This window comes from Sorex araneus, chromosome X (assembly GCF_027595985.1).
Source record: "Sorex araneus isolate mSorAra2 chromosome X, mSorAra2.pri, whole genome shotgun sequence".
Taxonomy (NCBI): domain Eukaryota; kingdom Metazoa; phylum Chordata; class Mammalia; order Eulipotyphla; family Soricidae; genus Sorex; species Sorex araneus.
The window spans coordinates 192,995,636-193,009,371 of record NC_073313.1 but is presented as its reverse complement, the minus strand read 5'-3'; the positions used below and the strand labels follow the sequence as shown (position 1 = coordinate 193,009,371).

Here is a 13,736-nt window from a genome sequence, read left to right as displayed (position 1 = left end):
TCATTACATGCATGGAAACCACTCTCTGCCACTCAATGCTTAGCATCCCTCCTCCTTCCTATCCATGGCTGCCCTAGACATTCAACATGGGTCCAGTCAGGCCACTCAACTAGGGTTAAGTCATCCTCAGTCTCTCAAACTTTGTGGTCACAACCACTATATTTGCCACAGACACACTGAACTACTGAAGTTGCATGGTTGGCCCTTGAGGAGTGATGACCTTTGGTTTAGGGCTAAAGGTTTCCAGTGCCCTCGAACAAGATGAAGCTTCTCACAGTGCTTGGAGACAATTCACTACATAATTGAGGACCACCTGCTGCCCTTTGGGTCCCTCCTTCATTGCCATCCTATGTTCCCTTCAAAGTCTCCCTGCATTTAAGAGTGATTCTCCAAAGCTTATACATATCAAACTTTTATCTGTATATGCCAAATGCAAAAACATAACTAAAAATATTTACCTGACCTACAAAACCCTATGAATCACTAAATATTGTATTTTTAGAGTATATGATGAATAGGGCAAATCTTTTTTTTTTTTTTTTGCTTTTTTGGGTCACACCTGGCGATGCACAAGGGTCACTCCTGGCTCTGCACTCAGGAATTACCCCTGGCGGTGCTCAGGGGACCATATGGGATGCTGGGAATCGAACCCGGGTCGGCCGCGTGCAAGGCAAACGCCCTACCCGCTGTGCTATCACTCCAGCCCCTAGGGCAAATCTTGTTCAGTGGTTTGTCCAAAGTGAAATCGTTGACAAATAACTGAGTAGAGATTTGAAGTAGTTTTTCCATCATAAAATCCTTTTCTATTACTATGCATTTCTAATTTTTTCATTTAACATTCACTTATTGCTGGCATATGCTTAATACTTGGGATTCTGCAGGAAACAATGGAAGATGTTTCTCTTGAGGTGCTCTGTGACTTAGAAGACATAAACAAGGGAAAATTCATTTAGCCCATGGTGTTACAGACTGACTTAAAGGGAACACAGGAAGCAAGCTGCCCACCCCTGTACACCCCTCCCCTGTGGCTCCAGCATGTCCAATAATTCCTCTGTGAATCGTTTCTCTGCACTGTCTCAAGGTATTTCCAATAACATCCCAATTTCTTGTGTCATTAACAGCAAAATTCATCCCAAACATAAACAACTCCAAGTCTCTCAACTCCTCTTCCATATTACTGGCCCTCTTTTTACTCCTCACACCTTTACTGAAGGAACCTCCTAATATCCAGGACCCTACTTCTCCACTGGCAGTTGAATGGCTCCTTTTAACCCTCATCTTCTCTCAGGGCAACATTCAAACCTGTAATATGTTTCTTGGAAATTCTTTTCCATGCCTCACAAGTCCAGGGCTCCCTTTCCTTTAGCATTATTTCCTTGTCACATCCCATCGCCCACACCATTAATGATGCCAAACCTTCCTTTTACTTCGACCTTCAGAGTTCAAAAAAGTCTGTCTACCAGACAATTCTGTCAACTCCTCATGCTCAAACTGATGAAAACAAAGTCAGTTTCTGCTCTTTCAAATCCACCTCACTCTTCGGCCCTTGTCCCACTTTCCAGGAGCTATGCCTCCCTGATTTCTGAGACTTTTCACCTTGGAGTCAACTACTTAATTTGCAAAGCTGCAGATAAAACACTGAGAGGGCTGGAGCAATAGGACAGCTTGCACACTGTCAAGTCCAGACACCTCATAGAGTCCCTCTGAGCACGAGCCAGGAGTAAGACCTAAGCACAGTGGGTGTGGCACAAACACAAACAAAAAAACAGACTAAAAATTCTAATCTACTTACTAAGCAGTTCATGATGTTGAACTCAAAAGGCAGGATGGCAGTTGTAATATAAAAAAAATTATTTGGAACATACTTAAAATGCACGGTAGGAGGCTGAAATAATAATGAGTATCACTGTCTGAGGCAGTTAGTCTCTGGCTCTAATGTGACTTTTTAAATTCTCAGAGCCAAAGTACATTGAAATGAGGTAAGAGAAGCATTGCTCCTTCCAAAGGCCCAACCCACATGTCACCATGCATGTGAATGAATCTGCAGCGCTGAGCCCTTGTCCCGGGAATCCAACTGCAGGCCTTGCACAAGGTGGGACTACAAAATCTTCTGCTGAAAGCGGTCAGTAGCTTCCTTCATCATACTAGACACAATCTGTCTATGAGGACATGTATCAGGGTCTTAGGCTGATGCCAACCTGTGCAATTACAAGAAGCAGACTCTCCTTTATACTTTGTATCCCAGTCTCAATTCTGATCCGGGTCCTACCCCCTAGTTTGTAGGACATCAACTCTCAGAGGTCCATGACTGGGTGATGTCTGACTTTTTAGGCATCCACTCCCAGCTCTATCCTAGGCTTCAAAACCTCACTGACCCCTGACACTCCTCCCCCTCCACCACCGCCCCCACCCCCCTCACACATACCCTAAACCACATTGAATGAGACTCTACTGTTACTACAGCCCAATCCAATTATTTCTGCTCAAACCCCAATTAGAAGCAATACGGCTTGTCGGGTACTTGCTGCTTTGATTATGTCTCTACGAACTCAACTACAGCCGCTTTCTGAGAAAATGATACCACTCTTCCTAACAAAAACCCCAAATTGACAAAATATATCTCATCACACATTTTATAGCTGTTACAATCTGGCTAATTAACCTAACAGTCTAGTACCCCAAAGCAAGGCACTATATAGGTTTAAAAGGTCTTGTTTCCAGTCAGCATCTCCAAAGGAGTTGACACCAACCACAGCATGAAATAGCCGCTGGGTCAACAGAGTCAAAATGAAGTGAATAATTGTGGGGAGGAAGGTGGTATGCCATTTACTACTGTTCTGTTCATTTCCGGACCCCAGCACCTGGACGGATGCACAGTCCTACCCCACAGGGACAGCTGGTAGGCTGCTACACGTCCTACAAGACTGGACACCAACTCTGACTCACATAAAGCAGAAGCTGTTCATGACAGCAAAGGCACAGGCCATAGGCAGAGTTGGGCAGACACGTGCATGAACATACTGCAGTCTGAAATTGCCTGCACCCTCCTGCGTCCTCCAAGCTCAGATTCCCTGACTTTTCCCTCCCAGAAGTATCAGGCCACAAACATGATCCAGGCTGGCCATGAGCAGGGAGAAGCCGGGCATCTGATATCAGTCTTGCTTCGAAACCTGGATGGAGCCTTGAACTTCTGGGAGGGATGCTGCTGACTTTCACCATCTCAAAAAGGGGCAGGTAACCCTCAAAGCCACTGACCCTAAATCATGCTCTAATCAACTGAGCTGTACCAGTGTGTCACTATCTCTGCCCCGTACCCCACCTGCTGACATCTCTGATCCCTGAGATGCTGCAAGGGCCAAGAAGGGTCATCCCCCAGATCCCCAGGAGAAGAGAACAAGCTAGTAACAACCTCTAGAGAAATCCCTGGAGCACATGTCTCCCTCCCCACTGTGTCGCTCTGAACTGTGACTGGGGACGGGGTTCTAGAAAACAATAGATGGTGGAAAATACAACAGAGTAGGCCTCACTTCCCTTTCATCTGAATGTCCTGAGGCGTTTTAAAACTCTAGCAATTAAAGGAGGGACGCATGTTTAGTAGCAGAGAGAATTTTCCATTGCCCCTCCTGAATTATTCATCTTGCATTGCCTTTCCATTAAAAAATGTGAATTGCGTTTGAAATCTTTTCCCCGACTGCACATTAGACTCCCCGCAATGCGCTGACAGCAAGCGGCCTGTTGTACCTGGGCTCGCACAGGAAGGCCGTGTTTTCGCCATCTGCTCTCCACACGAGCCACTCCCTGAAGGACGGGTGGCAGAACATGCGGGTTTTGTCTCGCCTCTTAATGAGGAAGCAAGAGAGGGCCTCCATCCTCTGCTGAAAGTCGTCCCATCCCTGCTCCCCTTGGATGTGACCCGCGTTGATGGCCTGGAAGATCTGCTCGTCCGTCATGGGGTGGAGGGAGGCCAGGGCCACGTTGAGAATTGGAAGTGCTCTCTCGAAGGCCGACTGAGTCATGAACTTGAGGTTGCACTGAAGCAGGTAGAGCTCGGACAGGGACACGGGCACTACCTTGTAGCTGGCACTCTTGATGACCAAGTGGCCCTTCTGGAAGAGGTCCAGGGTGAGCTTGAGGTACAGGTAGGAGCCCAGGCTGCGCAGCACCAGGTGGCTGCTCACTTTGGCGATGAGGGCAGCATCGGCCTTGCCATTCAGGGAGATGTTGCTGAGGATGTCCTGGCTGCTGCGCATCCTGTGCTGCACGTAGGCCTGCAGGTCGCTGTGGATGTCCTTGTTGTCGGGAAAGTCATCTAAGGAGAACTTGACAAAGGGCAGCGCATTGACAATTTCCTGCAGGGGAGATGGGGGAGAAGGGGAGGGGGCAGAAGACAAAAACCCAGTGTCATTCCATGGAGGTTTTTGTTGTTGTTGTTTTCATTTCAGCATTTCCAACTAGAATCACTGGCTTTCTTTCCAGGGGGATTATCCTGGATTACAGGGACTCATTGTTTTGCATTAAAACATGTAATAGGATAAATTGAAGATAAAAAGCTTAAGTGAAAGAAATCCTGATGCAAGATCAGATCAGAAAAGGTTTTCCCCGAGGCCCTTATCTAGAACTCAGCAGCAGAGCAATACATCAGCCCCAGCAGATGACAACAACCTGGCCAGACCAGCAAAGGGACAGCGAGACCCTGCAGGTGACCTGATACCCATCACTCTTACATTGTACAACTGCTTATGTAACAAGAACAAACGCAGACCAGCTCTGCACATCTGAAAACAGCCGGGTGCCAATGTAAGAGTCCTGTCTGACTGTGCACTCGACATCTGCGCCACGTAAAGTGACCGGAAAACCAGAAGTTGCCTGCAGACTGTGCCTGTGACAGCCTCTTCACACCAAAACTGTCCCATGGTAGCCGACGATTGTTTTAGGAAATGCTATGGATTCAAAATGTACATTTTGTACATTTTCCACCACACCAATGTCCCCAGTTTCCCTCCTGTCACCCTCCCATCACCCTCCCCACCTGCCCCCTGCCCCTGCCCGCCCCACACTCCAGCATGCCTCTTGGGTACCACTCTTCTTCTTTCTCTAAATAGTTTTTGAGTCCAGCACATCTAAATATAATACTAAAAGTTGTTAGCATTCATCATATAAGGTCTGGTTTGGGGACTGGGAAAGATTCGAGAATTCTTTTTTACCTGAAAATTTGCTCTTACAGTCACAATCAACTTTAACCAGGCAGGAAATTTAGAGATAATTTTGGTAATAAATGAAGAAAGCGTATCTCCATAATCAGGCTTGTGAAACTCAGCTTCATTTAAGCCATCTATCAGAATAATATAGTCTTCTTCAGGAATTTTCTGCTCTAAAAGACAAAATAATTTTTAAAAAAGAAATTAAGACATGTCTTATAAGATGGCACCCCCAGCGTATTTTATACTCAGCTCAAAGTGTCAAAAAAACTAGAAATGATTTACATATGGCTGGAGAAATGGTTTTCATGGAAGCACGTTCTCTATTATGTTTGTAATGAAAATAAGAGCACACAGCCCAAAGAAAATCAATTCTCACAAAACAGTTTTCAGAAACTATTGTGTGACACACATTAGCAGAATCTCACCCAGTATATGATAGTTTGTTATAAACTCACATCACTGGGGTGAGTACAACAAAGAAATCAAACACAGACTGACATAGACAGATGCACCAGGAAGTCCATTCCAATGAAGGGAAGGGTGAGCCCCCCAGCCTGGGTCACGCAGTAACCCAACTGGCAGAAGACTCGCGTCATAGACTCTCCACAAAGGGCACTCTCCTGCATGTCTGAGCCTAATTTTCTATATGCTAACGTCAACTTTCTGCCCAGGGAATCAGGAGGGATGGTGCTGTTTCAATCCCCTCTCTCTTGCACCTTCAGGCAGAAAAGCTATGAAGGCAGTCCAACTAGACCTAGAGGAGGAGGATAGCAGGAGGATGGAGAACACCAAAGGCCCACAAAGGACACTCAAGGGCAAACGGGCAATTCTGTAAAGAGCTTTCAGTTCAACTCAACTGAGCAGAGGCTCTGGGAATGCTGGCCAAATCCCTGGCTCATGCTCTTGCTATGTAGGAGTGCAGAGCGTGCAGGCAACAATTTCTAGGGCACAAGTCATCTAGATCACCTGCAGTTACAAATTAGCTACTTTGGAAATGTTCAACTCTGTGTTAATTCTTCTTAGAGAGGGTTTCATCCAAACCTGCTCCACTTAAAGCACACTGCGGGGAGGGCTGGTGTGTGTGTGTGGGAGGGAAGTGGGAGAGGGGCACCTACGCTTCCTTCCCTCACTCCCACCCCAGCACCAACCTCCTCCCTCAGAGACCACCCTAGGGCCCTGGCTAAGGACAGGCGGCTCAGGACAATTTCCTGTGGGGGAGATGGAGGGGCTGGGGAGAGGGTCTCGGGGGTCTGCCTGGAGGTACCTGTTCTCAAGTTTGTGAGTGGCTCCAGCACTCCCCTCTTGAAGGCGGCGACCGGGTCCTGCACACAGGACCGGAGACTCAGCATGCTCTGCAGCTGTGGCTCCTTGATCAGCAGGTCCCGGTAGGCGGCCAGCTGGTGGGAGCGGCAGAGCAGCGCCGCGACGCTGTGCACGAACTCGGGCACCAGGCATGTGTAGGTGTTATCAGCCTGGCAGTAATGGTAGGCCACGACCTGCGGGCAAACAGCTCTGTCAGCACCCCCACGTGCCACTCCTAACCGGGCATGGAGAAAACATGACACACGGCTCCCGTGGCCACCCCCTCCCCGCCACCAATTATTTGGCATAAATAATTCACCTATTTCTTCTTCGTTTGTGTGATTTGCCCTGTTTCAGGCATGAGTCTAACTGTAGGCACAATTCCATCTAAAACCAGGTTTACATTAGTGGGTATGATACAGAAATTAATAAAAAGTTGGTCATCAGGCCCAAAGCCTACCCTGGCTGAAGGCAATTTGGAACGATCCCAGTTTTTTTTTTTTAAGAGATATATACAGGTGCCATCTTCATGATATTCCTGTTTTAAAAATCTCCTAAGGATACTTCCTTACTGCTCCCCCAAACAGATCGTAAAGTTGGCCATGAAGGGCAGGCTCTAAAGCCACCCCATAGGAATGACTTGCAGCCTGGCTCAAATCCTCACTCTGACACCCCACATGACAATGCAAAGTTCCACAGGGATGGAGTAGGAAGGGCCAAATTAGGTATCACTGTTTTCTGCCTAGGGTGTGGAGGGATCCTAGGGAGAGACTAGGTTCTGATCCAGGTTCTGAGAGCATAAAAGGCTCCTTTTGTTGGGACAGGTTTGAAGTAGCAGTAGGGTATCTGACAGAGAGACCCCCAAGGACAAAGGTACTTAGGTTAGTGGAAAGCCTCATGCTAATCCAGATGAAGATGAGGGGAGGAACTGATCAAGAAAAGCAAGGGAAAGAAAGAAAGAAAGAAAGAAAGAAAGAAAGAAAGAAAGAAAGAAAGAAAGAAAGAAAGAAAGAAAGAAAGAAAGAAAGAAAGAAAGAAAGAGAGAAAGAAAGAGAGAGAAAGAGAGAAAGAAAGAAAGAAAGAAAAAGAAAGAGAAAGAAAGAAAGAAAGAAAGAAAGAAAGAAAGAAAGAAAGAAAGAAAGAAAGAAAGAAAGAAAGAAAGAAAGAAAGAAAGAAAGAAAGAAAGAAAAGAAGCAAGTGAAAGAGAGGGCACATGGAGCTCAGCAGGGGAGCACATGCCTTTGCAAGTGTGAGTCCCTGGTTCAATCCCCAGAGCTTGAGGGAGGGGTGGAGGGAGAGAGGGAGGAAGGAGGGGGGGAGGGAGGGAGAGGGAGAGAGGGAGAGAGAGAGAGAGAGAGAGAGAGAGAGAGAGAGAGAGAGAGAGAGGGAGAGGGAGAGGGAGAGAGAGGGAGAGAGAGAGAGAGAGAGAGAGCACAAAGAAGTGAAAAGCGTTGAAATACATTTGTGTGTGACACTTCATGCTTTACAGAGAGCAGTCTGCCCCTACATCTCCCAGCTCAAGTGAGACAAGAACCATCTCAAGTGAGACAAGAACCATGACCTTCAGCGGAAGGCAGCAGCACACAGGCCCGATGCCTTGGGGGAGACCAGGAAATCAGACACAAAAGATATGGGATGAGATTCCAAATCTGCAGACTCTAAAACAGCAAGAGTGGATGCAGCCAGGTTTGCAACCAACAGCTCTGTGACTTCTGCTTTAGGTTGCCTTTATCCCCAACTCTCAGAGGAAAGCTGGATAGAGCTTAGCAGGCCCATAAAATGAGGATCCATGCGCCTGGACAAACCACCAGTGGCATATCCAGTCACACCATCTATTCTAGCACAAGCCTGACAAGGACGGTGGCAGCCCAGCAGTGGCTCATGAAATCAATGTGGTGCTCAACAAAGGGCATTTTTATTAGTAAAATAAGCTTGAGAAAGACAAATACCATGTGATTTGCTATTTATATGCACATGTAGTACACTAAGAAATCAAACAAGTGAGCTAAAAAAATAAAATGAAATTTTTAAACTATAAGACCAATTAAGGGTTATCCGAGGGGAACAAGCAAAAAAAGAAAAATCCCTTGGGGCTGGAGTGATAGCACAGCGGGTAGGGTGTTTGCCTTGCATATGGCCGACCTGGGTTCGAATCCCAGCATCCCATATGGTCCCCTGAGCACCGCCAGTAGTAATTCCTGAGTGAAGAGCCAGGAGTAACCCCTGTGCATCGCCGGGTGTGACCCCAAAAGAAAAAAAAACCCAAAAACAAAAAACAAAAGGGTAAACTGAGTAATAGAGGACAAAGATATAATGAAGGATAGGATTGGACCTTCAATGGTGAGCTTAATGCAGTACATCTGGGGACTGATTTGTAATGATGCACACCTGAAACTTCTACAATGCTTTAACGCAAACTTTGACAAAAGTTATTTTACAAAAATAAAGTGACCACAGAGCAAAACAAGTTCTAATGCCTTTACTTCAGGTGTGTGTGTGTGTGTGTGTGAGTGAGACTTGTATGTGAGAGTATTAGGTCTCAGGGAAGTATGTATTTCTAATTGAGAGCCATGCATCAGATGGAAACTCACTGAAGCAGAAGTGATTCCAAGGCTTCCTTCTCAAGTCACCCACTGTTGACCAGATGATGGACTCCAATCAGTGCCATGGGGGAGCAAGTGAGGAGGGAACTAGGGCAAAGGAACGGTCTTTCCTGCATCAACCTCTGCGCTGGAGGTTGCCTCACCAGATGCCAGTCCTTGCTGCCCACCAGGGGGACAAACTCCCCCCACTGCTGCCCAGGGAGTCAGAGCAGTTCATGAGAAGTGAGAGAGGAGAGAGGTACCTTCCTAAAAGCAAAAGGGTGGCTTAATGAGCCTGTGGTGGATGTGGAGCAGAAAGGAAATTTCAAAGGACCCTTATGACCTTGAGTTTAGCAAAGGAACATTGGCTGCCTTTCTTCCTGTCATAAAATCACTTCAATCACTGAGAAATCTCTGACGCAAGGATGCAGGTACTGAAGGCACATGGACAGAGCATAGCAGAAGAGGCCCTGGCCACACTGAAGGCTCCCCATTTCTGGACCCCACTTCAAGTTGAGGAGAGCATGTATTTTAAGGATGGCTTTGTGGCAAATGTAATGTCTTCTGCAGCTCTAAAGATTAAGACGAACCAACAAAGTCTATTACCAGCACCTTAAGATTGTTCATTTCATTAGTCCCTTAAATTTGGAATATTCTATCACGATTTTATCACATGATATACATTTGTGCTGTTATAGTTGTCTGTTTCAAGAAATAGGGTTTTGTTTTGTTGTCTGGGGTGGAAGGGGAGGTGGGGGTACACCCAGAAGTGCTCACTTGCAGTTCTGAGGATAAACCAGTGCCAATTGCAGGCAATGCAAGTGCTTTACCCCTTTCTGTCTCTCTAGCCCAGTCGCTGTTTTAAAATTCCTTTTACAATTCATGTCTCAGAATCTCAAACTAAAATCTCTCCCTCCCTCCCCTCCTCTGGCTTTTTCTCTCACTCTCTGTCTCCCAAAGGTCCCTATGAAGCAAGAGCAGATTACCTTAGAAGCAAGGTGTTTGGCTGCATCCTCTCTTGGCCTCTGGTTTTCAGGAGTATCTGTCCCAAACCCAGGGGGTGTTTTAGCAACGTTGGTGCCAGAATTTGGGGAAAGCAATGGGAGATCCTGGGAGGAATCTGAAGCTGCAGAAAAACAGAGACCAATATCATTACTGAAAACATCAGTAGAGGGGTACATTGGGACTGTGGGTACAATCCATTTGGTTTTATTTTGCAAGAGCTGGGTATCAAACCAGGACCTTACACATGCAAATGTGTTACCTACTGAGCCACATCCTGGGCTGTGAATATAAGTCTGGACTAAACCCAGTTAGTATTTTAATAGGTAATGAGTAAACACATACCAAATGCAAAAGCCCAAAATGACATCAAAGTCTTCCTTTTCAGTCCTGTCTCCCATCCACCCAGTTTGCTGTTCCTAGTTTCCTTTATTTGATTTTTCCCCTTTTTTTTTTTTAAAAAAAAAATCTTGTATGGTTCAATAGTTTCTGTTCATCACGTTAGTGACATTTACTTTTAATGGGTTTTTTGGCACACAAAATAAGCCATGAATAGTCAAGTATTTGGCGACTCCGTCCCATTTCTAAATTACTTTTTATACTCTGGGTAATCCGGTTCAGAAGACAAAAGGTTGTGGAGAAAGAAAGGATACTAAAGAATTCCACCAGTGCCCTTCTGGCTTGTTTTCCCAGGAGCCTAAACCAGGGTTTTTGGAATACAGATTTCTCAGAGCACTTGATTAGGCTTCTTGGCCCCATCTCTGCCCATAAGAGGGACTCAGGCCTTCCAGACAGAAGTGCAGGGAAGGCTGTCTCCATCCAGGGTTTCAAGCTAGAGAAGTACTGTGAGAGATGGAAGCATTCACATAGTTCTCTAATAAGTGATGGCAAATTTGATACAGCAGCTGGAACCAGTTGAGCAAAATTGGGAATTTATGGCTATCCAAACAGCAATTTCCTCCACTATCGTATAGGGGTATAATAAACTAGACAAGTAGTTAACCACGGACATACTTTTAGGTGATGAGCTGGGGCTGTTGGAAGCAATCTGCCTCATGCGACTCCCGTGGCAGCTGAGTGCCACCAACTTAGAAACAATAGCTGTCTTCCCAAAGCCCACGTTTCCAACGACCACCGCTCCTCTGTTTTCCGTCAGCTCCGTGTTCCTCAAGCTTTCTTCTATCTGATGAAAGAGCCAATCCCTTCCCACAAACACGGAGTCTGTTGTTATGCTCGGTACTTCAAACAATAGGGGTTTCAACAAAATGTCTTGTGGCTTGTAGGGAGCAAATCGTGCTTGAGAGGAGAAAAAGATTTTAGAAGAATGTCAATTATAAATGCAATTTGTAATTGTTTATACTTAGTGTAGCCTCTACTGTTACATTACACAAGAAAACAGCATTTCCAGTCTTCTGCAATATCACATTTATTGGTGTTACAAGGTGTCCTGTTTAAAAACCCCTTTGTAAATCTTCTAAGCTTCTAAGCTTTTTTTCTTTGACTCCAGGCAGAGATACTGAGAAATGGAGAAAGTGATGCAAGAGGTCAAAATATGTATCATCTGCCTACTGGAAAAATATTTACGATGTTTCTTTCATTATTGTTTAAGTAAAATGGGCATACTTAAATAAAATGGTTCCTTAGAGACAGATTCATGGCTCCCATCTGGGCGAGAAGGTGCTTTGCCCAAGTGCTATGTCTGCTAACCACAAGCACTCCCAAAAGGTAGGATGTAGGAGGTGTCAATATACTCCAAGAAAATGAAACAAAGATGATTCCACTTGGTAATAAAATAAGTAAACCTAGTGAGCATTAAACTACACCTCACTCCAAAAATAACATACTGCAGAATCAATCACCTTGGCAAACAATCATATTTTCAATAAAGTTCCTAAGTGTTAAAACGATGGGCTCTTAGCACACCTACAGATATGCTTAGCACACACATGCACTTCACATCATGGTTTAAAACAACTGGTTTTAATGATTGTTATCACAGACTTTCAACATTGCTGGATCCATGATCACAGCTGACGCAAGGACCCCTTTAACTGCCCGTGCCCTACCTCCAGCCGTGTTGTGCCATGGCAATCTGATCGACGTTCGGAGAGGAGCATTTCTCTGTCCATCTAAATAACTCAGGTCTTCCAATTTGGTTGAGCTTGTCGCTGTAATGTTAAATACAATTTTAGTTTTTTCAAAACTCAGCTTAATATTCCCCCCAAACTACTAGAAATTATGAATTGCAGAGAAATTCAGTTAAGGTTTTCAACCAAATTTACTTCAAGGTGATTTTGGTTTTGTTCAATGCAATTTACTTTTCCAGCAGTGTTGTTAAACACAAAGTGACAACGATTAAGTGGCTCTCATTCTGCAATCAAAGTCCTGTTGCCATGGTTGCCAGGAACCATATCTGTTATTCTGAGGAGAGACACAAATTTTCATCATACCTTTTTATAACAAAATTTGACAAACAACACCACCCATAAAATATAGATACGTGTTGCAAATATGCAGCAATATGGTAAGTCTTTTCTGCAACTAGCACAAGCCCTCCCCAGTCAATGAAAACCCAATTTGGTAAATTGAGCACATTTTACCTGTATGACTCCACAGCACTCAGTACTACGGGAATTATATATATGCACGCACATAATTATGTACATATGTGCATATGTGTGTATATGTATCTATAATATACTAATACTCTAAAATATGGTATCTATTTTTTGAATCTTAAGAAAATCACTAAGTCTCAAAAAAAGTTCATAGCTAGCTGTCAAAAAGCAGTAGGGGCCTATTCAATGAATAAGTGTGTATGCTACTCAACCACACATAAATTAGGTTACGAAAATAGTCAAAAACAAATTTGCATCTCTTGGTGAATCTCAGAAGCACATATAAAATACATATTTCTACCTTAAAACACAGAATATACAGGGCTGGAGCAATAGCACAGTGGATAGGGCGTTTGCCTTGCAAGTGACTGACCCGGGTTTGATTCCCAGCATCCCATATGGTCCCCTGAGCACCGCCAGGGGTAATTCCTGAGTACTTAGCCAGGAGTAACCCCTGTACATCAAGGGGTGTGACTTAAAAAAAAAAAACCCAAAGAAACAAAAACACAGAATGTACTCTTTATTTCCATATAAATCCCAGTTTACAGTGAGAACAATCTAAATAAAATGAATATAATATGGTCTGTGGGTTTAGAATCCCAACATAAAGTACTGGCATCTCATGTATATTATTGTCTTGCAGAAAAATAAATTCAGATATCACCTGAAGATGAATGAAGCAGGGCAGGAGGTCACACCATCACAAGGGCCCAGGCACTTAAGTAAGGGTGGGAGTTCTCAGGGCGCCCAGGTTTGAAGGGACAGGAGCAAATGGGATATCCATCCTGCTGAAAGTCTCCGGCTCAGGTGCAGCATCCAACTGCTGCACGCATGCTTGCCTGGAGGGATCTATGTTCCCTCTTCAGACCTCAGTTCTTCACTTCCTGGCTGCTCGCTCCCAGCTAGGAAGTACCAGTGTGCCCACTCTGGCTGTAGGCAGCACCTCACCTCCCCAGACAGTGACACATCAGAAAGCCTGATTTGACAACAGCGTAAAATGATGCTTCTAGAGCAGTCTTCTGGTCCTATCC

At 45.0% G+C, this 13,736-nt stretch overlaps 1 protein-coding gene across 4 annotated transcripts in view; it reads right to left on the bottom strand.

The window, feature by feature from the left end:
• Positions 1-13,736, bottom strand: part of TANC1 (tetratricopeptide repeat, ankyrin repeat and coiled-coil containing 1) — a 246,711-nt gene that overhangs the window by 48,205 nt on the left and 184,770 nt on the right. For all 4 annotated transcript variants that reach the window (XM_055120531.1, XM_055120528.1, XM_055120530.1 and 1 more), the window contains 6 exons: positions 12,154-12,255; positions 11,102-11,383; positions 10,072-10,211; positions 6,466-6,697; positions 5,205-5,371; positions 3,742-4,349 (listed from right to left, as the gene is read on the bottom strand). In XM_055120531.1, the coding sequence (XP_054976506.1) occupies positions 3,742-4,349; positions 5,205-5,371; positions 6,466-6,697; positions 10,072-10,211; positions 11,102-11,383; positions 12,154-12,255 (1,531 nt within the window). The remainder of the gene's footprint in view (positions 1-3,741; positions 4,350-5,204; positions 5,372-6,465; positions 6,698-10,071; positions 10,212-11,101; positions 11,384-12,153; positions 12,256-13,736) is intronic.